This window comes from Neoarius graeffei, chromosome 2 (genome assembly GCF_027579695.1).
Source record: "Neoarius graeffei isolate fNeoGra1 chromosome 2, fNeoGra1.pri, whole genome shotgun sequence".
In the NCBI taxonomy this organism is placed as follows: Eukaryota; Metazoa; Chordata; class Actinopteri; order Siluriformes; family Ariidae; genus Neoarius; species Neoarius graeffei.
In genome coordinates this window covers 35,563,478-35,581,100 of record NC_083570.1, presented here as the reverse complement: position 1 = coordinate 35,581,100, position 17,623 = coordinate 35,563,478, and the positions used below count along the sequence as shown (strand labels likewise).

The 17,623-nt window shown below is 42.4% G+C and overlaps 1 protein-coding gene across 2 annotated transcripts in view; it reads right to left on the bottom strand.

The window, feature by feature from the left end:
• nbas (NBAS subunit of NRZ tethering complex) overlaps nt 1–17,623 on the bottom strand; it is a 547,303-nt gene that overhangs the window by 435,617 nt on the left and 94,063 nt on the right. For both annotated transcript variants that reach the window (XM_060914124.1, XM_060914123.1), the window contains exon 14: nt 5,773–5,966. In XM_060914124.1, coding sequence (XP_060770107.1) covers nt 5,773–5,966 — 194 coding nt within the window. The remainder of the gene's footprint in view (nt 1–5,772; nt 5,967–17,623) is intronic.

The following is a 17,623-nucleotide window of genomic DNA, read 5'->3' as shown; positions in this document are numbered from 1 at the left end:
CCAACTAAGAATTTTGCCTTTTACTGTGATTTTCAATCATTAGAAACACCCTCCAGCAAAACATGCATCAGCAATAAAAACACTGTCACTGTTACACACACGGGTACTTTCTCCTCTCCATCACATATTCCTCCCCTCAAGCTCCTCTGTTTTACACACATCCTGCACAAAAATCAGGCCATAAAAGGCCAACAGAGAGAGAGATGCATGAACTAATAAAATAAGGATGTGATCAGAGATCAGGTATTTTTTTTAAGAGGATGCAGAGCTATGAAGCAGTTTTATGAAGATGGCCTGCAGATAAAAGCAGGATATCAGAGCCACATCACTTCCTTTATGAGAAGTGTGATGAAAAAGAACCTGCTGAGGGGAGAACACATTTTAACCACACACACACACACACACACACACACACCCCTCTGTACTCCATCTGTCCATTTTTGTCCCTCTTCCCCAACAGAACAGGTGTGCACAGTATCCAGTAAGCAATATTCATCCCATATGCCTGCGGGTTTCAATCCAAATTTACACAGGGCTGTCAAAAGAGTCTGTGGACACCTTGCCTTTTATTTACATCTTCTGACCAAGGTTTGATTTTCAACAACCTCAGGTGCACCTCCAAGCTGTGGGAGAGATACACTGACTGGAGAGGAAGAATGCAGAGCTGTCCATAATTGAATGGTCTTTCCAGTCGCCTGACCTTAACCCAATCGAGGTGCTCATAATGGAGACGGGTCAAATGCCCGGAAAATCCGTTGGCAGGAAGATAGTATGTCGGCAGTTGAGGGAGGGAGGTAGACAGATAGGCAGACAGGCAGGCAGGCAGATAGATAGATAGATGGATAGACAGACAGACAGACAGACAGTTAGGTAGATAGACAGACAGGCAGTTAGGTAGATAGACAGACAGACAGATAGCTAGACAGAACTTTATTAATCCCCAAAGGGAAACTGCAAAGGGTTTTTATATATATATATATATATATATATATATATATATATATATATATATATATATATGTATGTCTTTACGGTCATGGATATTTACAAATAACTTCCAAAAAAAACAAAGTGTAAGCCAACAATAAAACAATCTCATCTCATCTCATTATCTCTAGCCGCTTTATCCTTCTACAGGGTCGCAGGCAAGCTGGAGCCTATCCCAGCTGACTATGGGCGAAAGGCGGGGTACACAATAAAACAATCATTTATTAGAAATCCTGACGTCCCTCAAATATTTCAGTGGACTGCACAGGTGTAGATCTCGTCCCTGCAGGAAAGTTCAAGTCAACAAGACAGTTCCTCGACGCAGTGGTCAGTAGTAACAGGGTTAAAGGTAAGAGGAGAAGTACTATAGCAATAAAACAGCAATAGTGATTATAGTAGTACAATAACAGTCGTAGCAGTTGCTAGTAAGTAAAAGCAATAGTAGTAGTTACACATGTAATGATTCACGCAATTCATGATTTGATTCGATTCACGATATTGGGTTCACGATTCCATTTCCCCATGATATTTTCAAAAGTCCTGGGTGTGACTTTAAACTGCAACCGGTGGTGAGTCTCAGGTCCAGGAGGACTTGAGTATTGGGAAAAGCGGAGTTACCCCTTTATCACCATTGCTCCCAGGTCTGCTCTGATCCAGAGTGGTGGCACCTGCCTGGGTTCCATCTATGGGTTAAATAGTATATCACCAATAGGCGCTGGTAGCAGGGCACTTTTTGGTGTACTGTATTGTGACAGATGAACCCAATAGAGTCAGTGGCGCACCATCAGATGGTATGTGGAAGAGCCACTCAAATGGCCAATGGATGGCATCACTTAGCAAGTCAGTTGTCACTGCAGGGCAATTTCCATACCCGTCAGGTCTGTGGCGCTTTTGTACACCACTTGGCATCAGGTTTGGAGGTCCAGAGAGACAGCACAATGGGGGCACAACATTGTTTGTCTTACTTTACTGTGCAAGGCACTTTGTTAGGAAAGGAGAATAGTATATGAGAGCTCACGAGGCCAGGCATTCCATGGCGGCTCGGCCGGGCCATTTGTGCTGCCGCTGCGGACAGCTCTGTCGCTCCGGTCTCTAGCAAATCATGCTGGATATCTTTCCTGATATGGACTGGGTAATGTGTTAGGAATGAAAGGATGCCACATCGCTTGATGGAAATGAAAATTATCAACCTACAAAGACACCCCGAAAATCAAAGCGAAAAATGATGCGGCAGACTAGTCCATTTTGCCGAAATTTCATTGTAGCACCTCAAAATGGTACTCAGTAGTTTGCATGGCTCCCATGTGCTTGTATGCATGCCTGACAACATCGGGGCATGCTCCTAATGAAACAACGGATGGTGTCCTAGGGGATCTCCTCCCAGATCTGGACCAGGGCATCACTGAGCTCCTGGACAGCCTGACGTGCAATCTGGCAGCACTGTATGGACCGAAACAACGTCCCAGAGGTGTTCTATTGGATTTAGGTCAGGCGAGCGTGGGGGCCAGTCAATGGTATCAATTCCTTCATCCTCCAGGAACTGCCTGCATACTCTCGCTACATGAGGCCAGGCATTGTCATGCACCGGGAGGAACCCAGGACCCACTGCACCAGCATAGGGTCTGACAGTGGGTCCAAGGATTTCATCCCGATACCTAATAGCAGTCAGGGTGCTGTTGTCTAGCCTGTAGACGTCTGTGCGTCCTTCCAGGGATATGCCTCCCCAGACCATCACTGACCCACCACCAAACCAGTCATGCTGAATGATGTTGCAGGCAGCATAACATTTTCCATGGCGTCTCCAGAACCTTTCACGTCTGTCACATGTGCTCAGGTTGAACCTGCTCTCATCTATAAAAAGCACAGGGCACCAGTGGTGGACTGGCCAATTCTGGTGTTCTATAGCAAACACCAATCAAGCTCCACGGTGCCAGGCAGTGAGCACAGGGCCCACTACAGGACATCAGGCCCTCAGGCCACCCTCATGAAGTCTGTTTCTGATTGTTTGGTCAGAGACATTCACACCAGTGGCCTGCTGGAGGTCATTTTGTAGGGCTCTGGCAGTGCTCATCTTGTTCCTCCTTGCACAAAGGAGCAGATACTGGTCCTTCTGATGGGTTAAGGACCTTCTACGGCCCTGTCTAGCTCTCCTATAGTAACTGCCTGCCTCCTGGAATCTCCTCCATGCTCTTGAAACTGTGCTGGGAGACACAGCAAACCTTCTGGCAATGGCACATATTGATGTGCCATCCTGGAGGAGTTGGACTACCTGTGCAACCTCTGTAGGGTCCAGGTACTGCACCATGCTACCAGTAGTGACACTGACCCTAGCCAAATGCAAAACTAGTGAAAAATCAGTCAGAAAAGATGAGGAGGGAAAAAATGTCAGTGGCCTCCACCTGTAAAACCATTCCTGTTTTGGGGGTCATCTCATTGTTGCCCCTCTAGGGCACCTGTTGTTAATTTCATTAACACCAAAGCAGCTGAAACTGATTCACAACCCCCCTCTGCTACTTAACTGACCAGATCAATATCCCAGAAGTTGAACTGACTTGATGCTATACTCTGATTAAAAAGTGTTCCTTCAATTTTTTGAGCAGTGTACTATAGTAATATAACTGCAGTAGCAGTACTAGTAGCAGTAAGGGTAGGAGTCAAAGTACTAATAGTACTAGTCAGTGGCAATAGTAGTGAAGTAATAGCAGCAAGAGTAGTATAGGTATGAATAGTATTATTCAATTCACATTCACTGGATATGAGCAATTGCGTACTCTGATTGGCTGCTCTACTACTAGGCTATTAGCTAATATACTATGAATGGAGAAAAACAATGGCGGCGTGCATCAAGTCAGATATCACTTTATCAAGTATTTAAAAGAAACAGAAATAGCTAAAAGAATAATACTGACAGTACTAGTTAAGACTATTAAAACAAACGGTGGTGGTGGTGATGTTTGTCCTTCAGGGTCAAAGATAACCGTGACTTCAATTTAGCAGTTGTGGGTCTGGAGGTGACTGATGAGGCCATCATCAGTCCAGGCTTTGAAGGTACACCCACATGTCAGGCACACATGGGTAGGTACTGTAGAGGAGGTGGCAATAGTTTGAGCCTTCCACGCAGCTCGTTTCTTCTAGGCCTTGGTGATGCGTTTCATTTATTGTGGGAGTATAAGCACTAACCAACACTGTGTTGTTCTTGCCTCCAAGTGGGAGCTGAAATGTCATCAGGCGATTGTTGATGCCCTCTGGGAGGAGTCTGGCAAGTTTCTGGGCGAGGTGGGACTTTACAGTAAATCTAACGCCTGCCTCTTGCTGTTCAGTGCTGCTACGACCACTCCAGAAGAAGGTATAACCACCACCAAGTTCCATGTGATGGCCCTTGTCCGCTAGACGTGTTTCGCTAAGTGAGGGCAGGTATGTCCACATTGTAGCGAGCTAGTTCCTTGGCGATCAGTGCAGTTCTTCTCTCCAGCCTGTCTGCTTTGATGTTATCCAATACTGTGTGCATCTTCCACATGCCAATGTTGAGTACCTTCAGTATCTTATTTATTTTTCTTATTTGTTGTATTTCGACTGCTGAGTGGGTTCCCCGCCAGCAACAGTGTGCTGCCCAGGGTGAGGTGAAGCAGGCTATGTTTGGGGCACCTTTTTTAGCCCCTTCCTCCATGGAGGTGAGCAGAGCGAATCCTAAACAGGGCTGCCCAGACACCCAAGGGGCTGCCAAACTCCACTGCTGCTTCGTTACAGCAGAGAGCGACCCTATGCCCTGGGCCGCCTGTGTGCAGGTTTGTGATTATAGCTTCCAGTGTTTCCACACCTGCTGCTTCACCACAGGACTTGAATTTGAAGTCATGACTTCATTATCATATGACTTGGATTAGAGTGAGGGAGAGTTGCACAGCCGTCAGCCTCACTCTCTCATCCCGACCTAACTGGGTCCAGGGGCAAGACAGAATCAAGACGGCTGGAGCTAGGTCAGGATGCAGTGGATGGCCAACAGTGTTCTACTGTGCCCTGAATGCGCTCCACAAACGCTTTGCTGGGTCCGCCTTCCTTCCTGCCTGTTGAACCACCAGGTGGTCGTCTACTCCATGCAGTCTGCAGAGTCCAGTCTTTGATCTTAACCCTGACTAGGGGGAGCGAGGCGTTGCTAGTGCTTGCTCAAAGCACCACCCCAGGCTAGTGGAGGGAAGGAGACACCTTACTACTCCATTGCATGGAAGTCAAGGACGGCACATGCCCACTGCCCTATAACAAACAGTGATAGTGATCGCGATGTTGCATTTAAAACGAATGTTGTTAGAACAGTAGTAACAGTATCTGTACAAGTGCAAATAAGTGTGATGAATCAGTTAAAATACTCTAAACACAAAAAGGTACATTTTACTGACTACTGAATGATCATCACTGTGCAAAGACTAAACCATGAGCTGGAAGGGATTAAAAAAAAAAAATCAAAATGTGGGGAGAAATGTGCGTGCGCACACACGTTTGTTTCACAATGCCTGTAAGGACCTTCCACTGACATAATTATTATTGCAGTTAATTAATGTCGTGCCTGCACCTCAACCTAACCCTAACCTCAGTAATGAAAAGGAAGCTTTTTGGGTTTATTATTTTTGTATAATTTTGCTTAAAAATAAATAAATAAACCACACACAAGCAATTTCCCTATGGGGACCGTCCAAATTGTCAGATTTTACTATCCTTGTGGGGACATTTGGTCCCCAGTAGTATATAAAGACACACATGCACACGCGCGCGCACACACACACACACCCCTACCTCCAGGCTGAGAAATCCGCCATCATGAGCCGACGTGACTCGGGGTGAGGGCTCAAACCACTCACACGATTTCCCCAGGAGATTGGTGAGAGCTCGGACGGAGGAGACGGTGAGAGAGCCGGAACAGCGAGCCAGAATCAGAGCCTGATCACTCCACCAACCCACATCCATCAGAGACTGATACTGCTCTTTATCTACACACACACAGTTAATGATCCTCTGTTACAAATAAACATTTGTAAATGCCATTCAGGACTATAAAAGTAAAAAAAATAAAAATAAGTTTTCTGATTTTCTGACAGTCTCATCAGGCATTAACAATCCTCTTGTATTACAAAATACATTTCCAATAATCAGAGTTCAAAGTTTCAAAGCATCAAAAGCACCAAGCTCAGGATTGTCTTTTATCTGAAGCACTTCTACCTTCTCATGTTTCACCTCTCGCTTTAAATCAACACTACTCTGCTGTGATTGAATAAAAAGTGCTCCTTTTTTGAGGAAGACTAAAAAAAAAATGAGAGAAATAGCAAGGTAAAGATACAAAGAGACAAAAGAAATATGAAAGGAGAACAAAAGACTGGTAGGATCATTAGAAAATCATCTCAAATTACTAGTAAAGATTTTAAACAGGTCTAATGGTTTAAAATGCTGAGGGATTCGGAGAGACACGAGTTATGAAGTGAGTAAAGTTTTTACACTATTACCACTTTGGGAGTACAAGCAACAGCTAAAATATTGCCGTTATTTCGTGTGAAAAATGTGCCATTTCTAACCTAGCGACAGTTTTCCCTCACATTTCACTACCTACCATTATTTATAGTAAAAGGCGCTCAGTGAAGAGAGCATTTTATGAAATACGTAACTCATTCAAGGTGAAAAACAACAACAACAAAAAGACATCCTTATCATGCTTAGCATATGGTATCAAACACAAATCTCAGTTTTTACATTTTGGACACAACCTGTAATGCCTGCAACACCTGATACTAATCTGCACTGCCCAAAAGAGTTCATGCTTTAAGCCTCATGCTTTCTTTCCACCTGTAGGTTTAAAGCGATCATTTAAGCTGTGAAGAAAAGTACGACACGGCTGAGAAAACCCTTTATGGAAAACGGTGTTACAATCCAAATGCACGTTTGTGTTTACACAGGCATCTTGTCAGTCATTTTATAGACACTCCCTCACACTCCTTCACTCTGAATCCCTCCAACATGTTCAGAACAATCAATATGAAGAAGAAAAAAAAAAAAAGACAGCGCTGTGTGCTTGGGACCATTTGCATAAGTCATTACGAGTGTGTTTATGGGGTTATATTATACAGCATGCTTGAAAGTTATGTCATGATAACCAATCCTTGTTAATGCTAACTCATGGGTAGTAGGGTGGTCCTCAAATACATGCCAAAAATAAAAATGTGACTTTCTTAAGGTGCTTCCTCACTAAGTTGTCCGGCTTGCTGAGAAAACATTTTGTGCAAAATTTTATTTTGATACGACTATTCTAACCACTGCCACACAGGTTGAAATTTGTACCATTTGAGCATATTTGCGAAAACCAACAAAAAGCAATGTGTTCACCGAAGCAATACATATTGAAAAATGACAAACAGGAGTCCAAGACAAATAAAAACTATTATGTGCCACTGTTCACATAGATCAAACAGTCATAATGGGTGGTGTTTTGTTACGATTTCTTGGCTTCCGGGAACTGACACCGATGCCATTCCACTACTTGCAACAGGTATTGCTGCTGCTGCTGCTCATCTTTTGTCAGGATTTGATTATAGTCCTGGATTAGTGCCACTCCTCTCTCAGCAAAGTCATTGACCACAGCAATACCATGCAGGGCCTTCTTTGATGACTGGAATGATGGATCCTCCTCCCACTCTGAAGGGTCCTTGACGAGGAAGTCGGTGTCAATGTTGAATGCCTCAAATATGTGACCCGAGGCAGATGTAACAAAATCTGCCACAGTTTTGTTTGCAACGGCTTCCTTCGCCTCTGTGTCCACTGTTGCACGTGGCTGATGATCATCATCCGCTTCGTCTTTCAGAGCAGCCACGATCCCACGCTTTTCATCGTCTATGATGCTGCTGTCAAATAGGGCAAGTCCGGCTAGGTCCTCACTCAGATACCAGAGGTGTCTGGCAAACTTCTTGCTGGTAGCTTTTGCAATATCAGAATCAGGATAGGAGACCAGTCCCTTCAAGAATGACAAATCACCAGCTGGAGCAGCGATTGCAGATGGAGCACTGAACCAGGCCTTGACATACAGTGCTCCAGTGAAAGCTGTGAAGCGTTTCAGGCCAGAGAGTTTCTCAGTAGATAACTGAAACTGGTTTCTAAACAAAAACATCTTGATTGCATAGATGACATGTGCCATCCATCCACCTGGCATGCAAAAAACAGGGCTCATGTGGCAGTGGTTAATATTATTCAGATCACTTGAAATTTTACCCAATTTATTTTTTCCCCAAGTGGAACAAGAAAATGAAGTAGCACCTTTAAAAAGTTGAAGTTTGTTTTTGGGGACCACCCTAATGGGTAGGGACAGTGGGGGAGGTTTAAAGACTTTATATTTATTTAAAAAAAAAAGATTTTATGATTAATTGTCGAACACCACAAGAGAAGGCTTTCAAATGTCACAGTAGTAAAAACATGACAATTTTTATTTAATACATACTAAGTACTTCATTTATCAAATAGTCTTTAAAACTTTCTGGCGTACATGCAGCAGCATGTTTAATTATTTATTTATTTTATTTTTAAGGTGGGGGGAAAATCACATACATTGCAAAAGTACTGATTTTCATTTAAGGGGGAAAAAAAAGGTACAATTTTAAAAGTGTCACATTAATATTGTGTGTCTGACGAAAGTCCCCCAACATGATATATCATTTTGTCCCCCCCATTTGTTCCCCCACACACACTTCCACCTGCTAAACATCAGTATTTTGTATGAAACTGTAAGGGTGTAAACATCCAATATGATCCAATTTCAATTTTTAAGGCAATGATCCAATATTCAACAAAACTCCTAAATTTGCAATATAATATGATTTCACATCCTCCGATGGATAAGCCATGCCACTAACTTTGTTAAAAATATAACATGGTGTAGAAGAAGAAGAACAACTTTATTCATCACACGCTTGTGAAATTCCTCTCTGCATTGAACCCATCTGAAGCAGGGAACACACACATGCACACGTGAGCAATGAGCACACACACATACCCAGAGCAGTGGGCAGCCATGCTAGCCAACATCGCTCGGAACACGGCACCAAGCACAAAAGCACCGCTGCACAGAGCACTGGACAACCCCGATGTTAAAAGAGCAACGAGCTCACTGCAGTCCACAGCGAGGAGCATAAGCATCACCCATGACGCACCAAGGCCTGAAAGGAACCGACGCCCAAAACTGGGTCCGGAGCTACGCTACAACCAGTGGACAGAACACTCAAACAAAAAACAAACTACACAAACACAAAAAAGAAAAACAAAATAAAAAATGAAAAGCTCTGGTGAAAAGCGGCAGCCAAATGCGCACGGCGTACTCTCAACCAGAAGCAAAAAACGAACCGCATCTGCCTGTTCACCGGGACAAGCTGAATTATTCCCAACTCTCCTGGAAGGTCCGGGAGTCTCCTGCATATTGATGGCAGCTCCCTGACATCCGCAAATTAGATACAATATCCCAGAATCTAGAGCGAGCGAGCGAGAGCAAGCGCATCCTGATATCTTGCTAAGTAGACCAATCAGTGCTCTGTGTGGGCGGGCTTTGTGGCTTCTCTCCCGGACCGAGAGTTCATCAGTTTTGTGTATCCAGGAGCATCAAGGCAGAGTGCCCCAAAAATCAAAATACAAAACCTACTTCACTTCAGACTGCATGAAAGAGTAGGGGTAAAAAATAATGACGGTGTTACGCGCTGTACTGTTTGTAACAGAAGTTTGAGAAGCTTTGAATTTGGGTGAGTGAGTCTTAAAATTGCAGATCAGGTAACAGGTTATAACAATGCATGCACCATAATGGGGCACTGGATAGTTTTTGTTTATTGTTACAGTTAAAGTTCGAGTTTTATTGAACAATTGTAAATCATTAAGGCATAACAATCATAACTATACCCGCTTTTTGATAAACTTTGTTCATCACTTTCCTTTCATTGAACTAGTAAATACGTAGGAATAAAAAGGTCGGGACACATGAAAACTCTTACTGCTTGTCCGACTGCACAACTGGATTAAAAAGTTAATGTCGAGCCTTTTATAATATTGTTGCCTCGATGGGTTTCAATTGTTGCCTTTTACAGTTTTCCTCAATCGCACTGGTGCATTTCTCAGATCAGAACTGAAATTCTAAAAAAAAAAAAAAAAAGTTTCTTCAATCTCCACATCATCTAATCAATTGTGCACATCATAAACGCAATTTCTCATTATCTTCAACAAACAGCAAATGCTTTGGTACATCCATGCAACTGATTGTGTCCAACTGTATACTGTTTTTGACATTATCAACTGCTCTTGTCCTGTCAGTCAAAATGCATTATGCTGCTTCTCTGTTGAATTGTCCTACCAGCCAAAACATCTTGGCATTATTTCATTGCTTGAGTCATGACATGCAAAAGAATTGAACTAGTTATCATAATTTGTTAATCATGTTTTATATATATATATATACACACACACACACACACACACACACACACACACACACACACACACACACACAGTGGTGCTTGAAAGTTTGTGAATCCTTTATAATTTTCTATATTTCTGCATAAATATGACCTAAAACATCATGGGATTTTCACACAAATCATAAAAGTAGATAAAGAGAACCCAGTTAAAGAAATGAGACAAAAATATTATACTTGATCATTTATTTATTGAAGAAAATGATCCAATATTACATATCTGTGAGTGGCAAAAGTATGTGAACCTCTAGGATTAGCAGTTAATTTGAAGGTGAAATTAGAGTCAGGTGTTTTCAATCAATGGGACGACAATCAGGTGTGAGTGGGCACCCTGTTTTATTTAAAGAACAGGGATCTATCAAAGTCTGATCTTCACAGCACGTTTGTGGAAGTGTATCATGGCACGAACAAAAGAGATTTCTGAGGACCTCAGAAAAAGTGTTGTTGATGCTCATCAGGCTGGAAAAGGTTACAAAACCATCTCTAAAGAGTTTGGACTCCACCAATCCACAGTCAGACAGATTGTGTACAAATGGAGGAAATTCAAGACCATTCTTACCCTCCCCAGGAGTGGTCATCCAACAAAGATCACTCCAAGAGCACGGCGTGTAATAGTCGGCAAGGTCACAAAGGACCCCAGGGTAACTTCTAAGCAACTGAAGGCCTCTCTCACATTGGCTAATGTTAATGTTCATTAGTCCACCATCAGGAGAACACTGAACAACAATGGTGTGCATGGCAGTGTTGCAAGGAGAAAGCCACTGCTCTCCAAAAAGAACATTGCTGCTCATCTGCAGTTTGCTAAAGATCACGTGAACAAGCCAGAAGGCTATTGGAAGAATGTTTTGTGGATGGATGACACCAAAATAGCACTTTTTAGTTTAAATGAGAAGCGTTATGTTTGGAGAAAGGATTCCACCATAAGAACCGTATCCCATTCATATCACTGCATTCCAGCATAAGAACCGTATCCCATCTGTGAAACATGGTGGTGGTAGTATCATGGTTTGGGCCTGTTTTGCTGCATCTGGGCCAAGACGGCTTGCCATCATTGATGGAACAATGAATTCTGAATTATACCAGCGAATCCTAAAGGAAAATGTCAGGACATCTGTGTATGAACTGACTTTCAAGAGAAGGTGGGTCATGCAGCAAGACATTGACCCTAAGCACACAAGTCATTCTACAAAAGAATGGTTAAAGAAGAATAAAGTTCATGTTTTGGAATGGCCAAGTCAATGTCCTGACCTTAATCCAATCGAAATGTTGTGGAAGGACCTGAAGCGAGCAGTTCATGTGAGGAAACCCACCAACATCCCAGAGTTGAAGCTGTTCTGTACGGAGGAATGGGCTAAAATTCCTCCAAGCCGGTGTGCAGGACTGATCAACAGTTACCGGAAACGTTTAGTTGCAGTTATTGCTGCACAAGGGGGCCCCATCAGATACTGAAAGCAAAGGGTCACATACTTTTGCCACTCACAGATATGTAATATTGGATCATTTTCCTCAATAAATAAATGACCAAGTATAATATTTTTGTCTCATTTGTTTAACTGGGTTCTCTTTATCTACTTTTAGGACTTGTGTGAAAATCTGACGATGTTTTAGGTCACATTTATGCAGAAATATAGAAAATTCTAAAGGATTCACAAACTTTCAAGCACCACTGTATGTGTATATATATATATATATATATATATATATATATATATATATATATATATATATATTTTTTGTAAATGGTGTCCTAGATTGATGAATTGGTCTCAGGTGAATCTCAACTTTCACTGTGTGTGTGTGTGATATATATATATATATATATACACATACACATATTTTTTATATATATATATATATATATATATATATATATATATATATACACACACACACACACACACACACACACACACATATATATATACACACACATTTTATATATATATATATATATATATATATATATATATATATACACACACACATACACACACACGTATAAAACATGATTAACAAATTATAACTAGTTCAATTCTTTTGCATGTCATGACTCAAGCAATGAAATAATGCCGAGATGTATACATACATACACATAATTATATATATATATATATATATATATATATATATATATATATATATATATATATATATATATATAAAACATACACACACACACACACACGTTGTCAGAAGTTAACATACAGTGACATGAATGTCACCTTGGATATGAAGGTCATGCCAATATTTGGGCTTTCAGTAATTTCTTTGAACTGTTCTTTTTCTGTGGCAGAATGATTGTACATCTTTAATTAAAAAAAAAAAAGATTATTAATTCAGAGGTGCTAAAACTTCCAAAATCAGTGTTCTCCACGGGTGCTTTTAAAATGGTGCACCACCACGTTATCATTCTGGCCCGCCACCTTTCCCTTGGCCAAAAAAAAAAAATCAGTATACACCAAATAAATCGTATTCACTTTATTATAAATTTTGTAACTATTTAAAACACACAGAAGACCATTAACGAATGCAATAGGAGGCTACCTGAACTGGCCACACGATTGCAGTAGAAAAACACCTGGCCAGCTACATACAGATTGTGACACAGAGCTCTGCAGATTGAGGTAGTGGTTTCACCCAATTAACATTAACTATGTGTATTGCAAAAAATATATGCATTTATTGTAATTGGGTATTTTGTTTATGAATTATAGAGATTATTGTCATGCACTTAGACCTGAAATTGTTATGTAAATGTATGGTTTATGCAATGTGGATAATGTAAAGTAATTGGTATCTTCCAGTGGGTGGGGACAGGCCACTATATCTAGCCCTCTGAAGGTAGGGGGATTAGTTGGGTCATGGGCACTGTCTGTTATATAGTAGTCCTGTAATTTGCATGTAATCAGGCAGTGCAAACTTCGTGCAATACAGTATTCTGTTTTATCGACAAAGTATTTTTTTTTTGGTAATAATTACTTGAACTTTTATTTTATTATTATAATTTATTTTCTGTTAAATTTCTGCTGCTACTTTGGGAAACTGGACCCAATAAAACCTCTTGTATAAAAAGTTCTATCTTTGGTCATTGTCCATCAGATGATATGTACAGTAAGAATGTGTTAATCTCATCTCATCTCATCAGCTCTAGCCGCTTTACCCTGTTCTACAGGGTCGCAGGCAAGCTGGAGCCTATCCCAGCTGACTACGGGCGAAAGGCGGGGTACACCCTGGACAAGCCGCCAGGTCATCACAGGGCTGACACATAGACACAGACAACCATTCACACTCACATTCACACCTACGGTCAATTTAGAGTCACCAGTTAACCTAACCTGAATGTCTTTGGACTGTGGGGGAAACCGGAGCACCCGGAGGAAACCCACGCAGACACGGGGAGAACATGCAAACTCCGCACAGAAAGGCCCTCGCCGGCCACGGGGCTCGAACCCGGACCTTCTTGCTGTGAGGCGACAGCGCTAACTACTACACCACCGTGTGCCGCCCGAATGTGTTAATTTTTTGTAAAATGATTTTAACGATTTAACATTTCCTATCCATTTATTGGCCAGTTTCACTGTCACAAAAGCCCAAAGTCCATCAGCTTCAAGGGGGGGTTTCGCCCCCCTGACCCCCCAATGGGGCTCTGCCCCTGGACCCCGTTGGGGGCCTGGGCAGCCCCCAAAGCCCTGCCACCACCTTTTATTTTTGAAAAGTGGAGAACCCTGAAAATGTCTCTTATCTTGCCAAGGCCGAGGTCTCTTGACTTCCTGTTAGTGATCATGACTGACTACAGCTCGTAGCTTCTTTGTGCCTTCATAAAAAGGGTTTGTTTACAGCACTCATTGGATTGACCAACACACAGTAAAATGGGAAAGTCCAAGGAGCTCAGTGCAGATCTGAGAAAGAGGATCACAGATATACACAACTCCAGAATGTCTCTTGGAGCCATTTCTAAACAACTGCAAATTCCAAGATCAGGTCAAACAATTGTATCCAAGTTATTGTGAGGTGTAGTCACTTTGCCAAGCCACTTTGCTTCAAGAAAACCCAAACTGTCACCCTCAGCTGAAAGGAAATTGGTTTCGATGGTCAGGAACAACCTGGGAACCGCCATGGCACAGTCCTGCTATTTACTGGAAGCTGACTGATCAGTGTCTACAGTTCAGATCACCATGGAGTAAGAGGCTGCTATCCAAGAAATAACCTCCTGCTCCAAAACTGACACCTTCAAGCTAAAGTTTGAAGCTGACCACACAGACAAAGAAAAAGCCTTCTGGAGGATAGCTGTCTGGTCAGATGAGACAAAGACTGAGTTGTTTGGCCACAATGACCACCATGTACAGAGGAACACTGTACCAGCTGGTGGTGATGGTGGTAGGATCATCATGCTCTGGGATTGTTTTGCTGCCAGGGGAACTGGTTCATTGCACAAAGTGGATGGAATAATGAAGGAGGACTACCTCAGAATTCTTCAGCAAAAACCATCAAAAACTTGAACACGACTTGGGAGTTACAACAGGACTCTGCGCTCCGCACCTCGCCGGCTATCAGATCATGTCCAACTCGATTTCGTGGAATAACTTCGTGGAATAACGGTGCAGCAATCCAAATCATCTGATCATTACACCTCTATTAGACGGACGATGAGGCAAGGACACACAGCAACAGACTGAAGGTGTTTCTGATCAAAGCCAAACCCTACACAGGGTGTATTTCATTATTTCATTGCCTGTTGGGTGCAATTACTTCAGGAGTAGGAACAAAAAGAAAAGCAACAATCAACAAATCCTCGAGGCTTTCACTTATTCACTTCCTCGTCACATTTCTCCTGTGGTGTTAAAAAAAGCCAAGAAAGAAGAGAGCTCAAAATGGGAGGAAAAATAAAGAAAAACCATTAAATGGCAGAAAAGGGAGTGTGAGAAAAAGGATCATTATGGATGGGGCAGTGGAGGAGAGCAGAAAAACACGGAGGCAATCTGATCTAAAATGCATTTTCACTCATTGTGTGTTTATAGCAAAGCACTCATTTACTTTTGAGAGAGAGAGCAGCAGACAGAGAGTGTGTGAGCGAGTGAGGGGGCAGAGAGAGAGAGAGAGAGAGGCAGAGAGAGAGCGAGAGAGGGGCAGAGACGGACACAGTGAGCAAGAGAGAGAGAGAAAGAGAGAGGAGGCAGAGACGGACAGAGACTTTTTGACTTATGTGCTCTTCATTTACAACCATGATAGTTAAATAACATTATTTACATATTTACAAGCATGAAAGGTGTTATATTAAGAATTATTGATCAACAATGAAAAACAATTTTATCATCCACTACTGAGAATAGTCCCTTGTTTGCACACCAGTTTTTTTTTCCAAAGACTTCTGTGTTACCGTTGATTTTATGAAATTCGTATTCTAGTTTTACGTGTGATTCCATCATTGTTTTAAATGTCCATGTCTTTTTCTCCACTCTTTAGTTTGTACGATTTCCAGATAGCTACTTTTGCCTGACCTGTCAGAAAGTTAAAGAAAGTACAGAGCTCTCGGCGTGAGCTGGAATATTTGCATCCTAGAATGAACGTGGTTTTTGAAAAAAGGTGCTCCAAAGTTATTTATGGTTGAAAAGAGGGTCTAGTCTGCGGTAGTCACTGAAGCAGTGGAACACAGTGTCTGGTAATCCACAGAAGTTGCAGAGGGAAGAGTTGGTGAGGTTGCACTTGAAGAGGAAGGTGTTCATTGGCATCGCGGTGTGCAGAACTCACTCTGGTAGCGGGCTCTTGTATCGCACTCTCCATGAGGGGGACACTGAGGTGGAGATATGGGCAGGTGTGTTTGCCATTTTGTGTCTGTTTTGCCTTTAAGTTCTCTGGAGAGTTTGTTTTTTTATGCAGGAGATGTATAGTTGTTTTTTGTTGCTGTTGAGAGAGGAATGTTTTGACTGTTTTGTACGAGAGCAATTGCCCTGTATTCTCATCATCTGGGGCTTCATTGGGGGTTATGTAAAGCTCTGGAAAGGAAGTTTGCTCTGGACCTCCAATTATATAGTTGCTTATGTAGGTTTGCAGTGGTGTGGGAAACAGAGTTTTCACCATTGTTTGTACACCAATATGTACACCAATGTTGCCCACAATCCTCTCTGATCTGCCCCCAATCTCCCTGGTCGGTTGGGATATTGGGAACCACTCTCTCTTTTCCTGGTCAAATGAGGTCTCTCACTTTAGCCACTCCTGCAGACACAAATGCAGTGATCTCACTTTTTGGACATGGTCTGTTCAGGGAACCAGGGTGTTGTAAAAGAGTGGTTCATCCAGACCATAGTGGTCTTTCCGATGTGCTCTGACCTGGCCCCAGGCTTTGAAAACAGTCCCATAAAAGGTTCTGGCAGACACAGTCTTCGTAGCATTGGTGAACATTAAAAACATCTGCCTGTCAAGCCCCATTCTGCCTGCAAACCTCAATACTGAGAGTCCAAACCTCACCCATGGTATAGTGTCAGGATGGTACAGCAGTTTCTGGGCTGTTTGTAGCCTCATGGCCTTCACTTTGGAAAGAAGATAGATCAGACTCTGCCCACCCTCGTACACTGGTAAGCTCGGTGCACCACCTGGTAGCCAGTAGTGACCGTTCCAGACAAAATCCACAAAGCATTTCTGGAGTTGAAGGAACAGCTCTGGCGGTTGGTCCAGTACTTTCAGACGGTACTACAGTTTTGAAACAGCCAAGTTGTTTACGACTAGGACTCTGCCCCTGTAGGACAGTTGTGGTTGAATCCATCTCCATCTGTCCAGTTTTCCCAGCACTTTGTTTTCTAGTCTGTCCCAGTTCTTCTGCATGTACCTTTCTGTCCCAAGAAAGATTCCCAGTATCCGCAGTCCTTCTTTATTCCACATACACTGTTGTGGTCGTTGAGGTGGACTCTCATCCTGCCATTGTCTGAAGAGTAGAGTGTCAGTTTTGTTCCAGTTAACACATGCAGATGATGCTTTCTGGAAGATCTCAAGGCTTGAATACAGGTGACCAACGTCGTCATTGGATCTTATTACGGTCACATCATCAGCATATGCTGGGAGTTTGACTGTGGTCATGTCAGACAGGTTAGAACTTAGTACTGAGAAGCCTTGCAGGTTTTTTCACAGGCGTTTTAGCAGGGGCTCAGTGGAGAGTGCACACA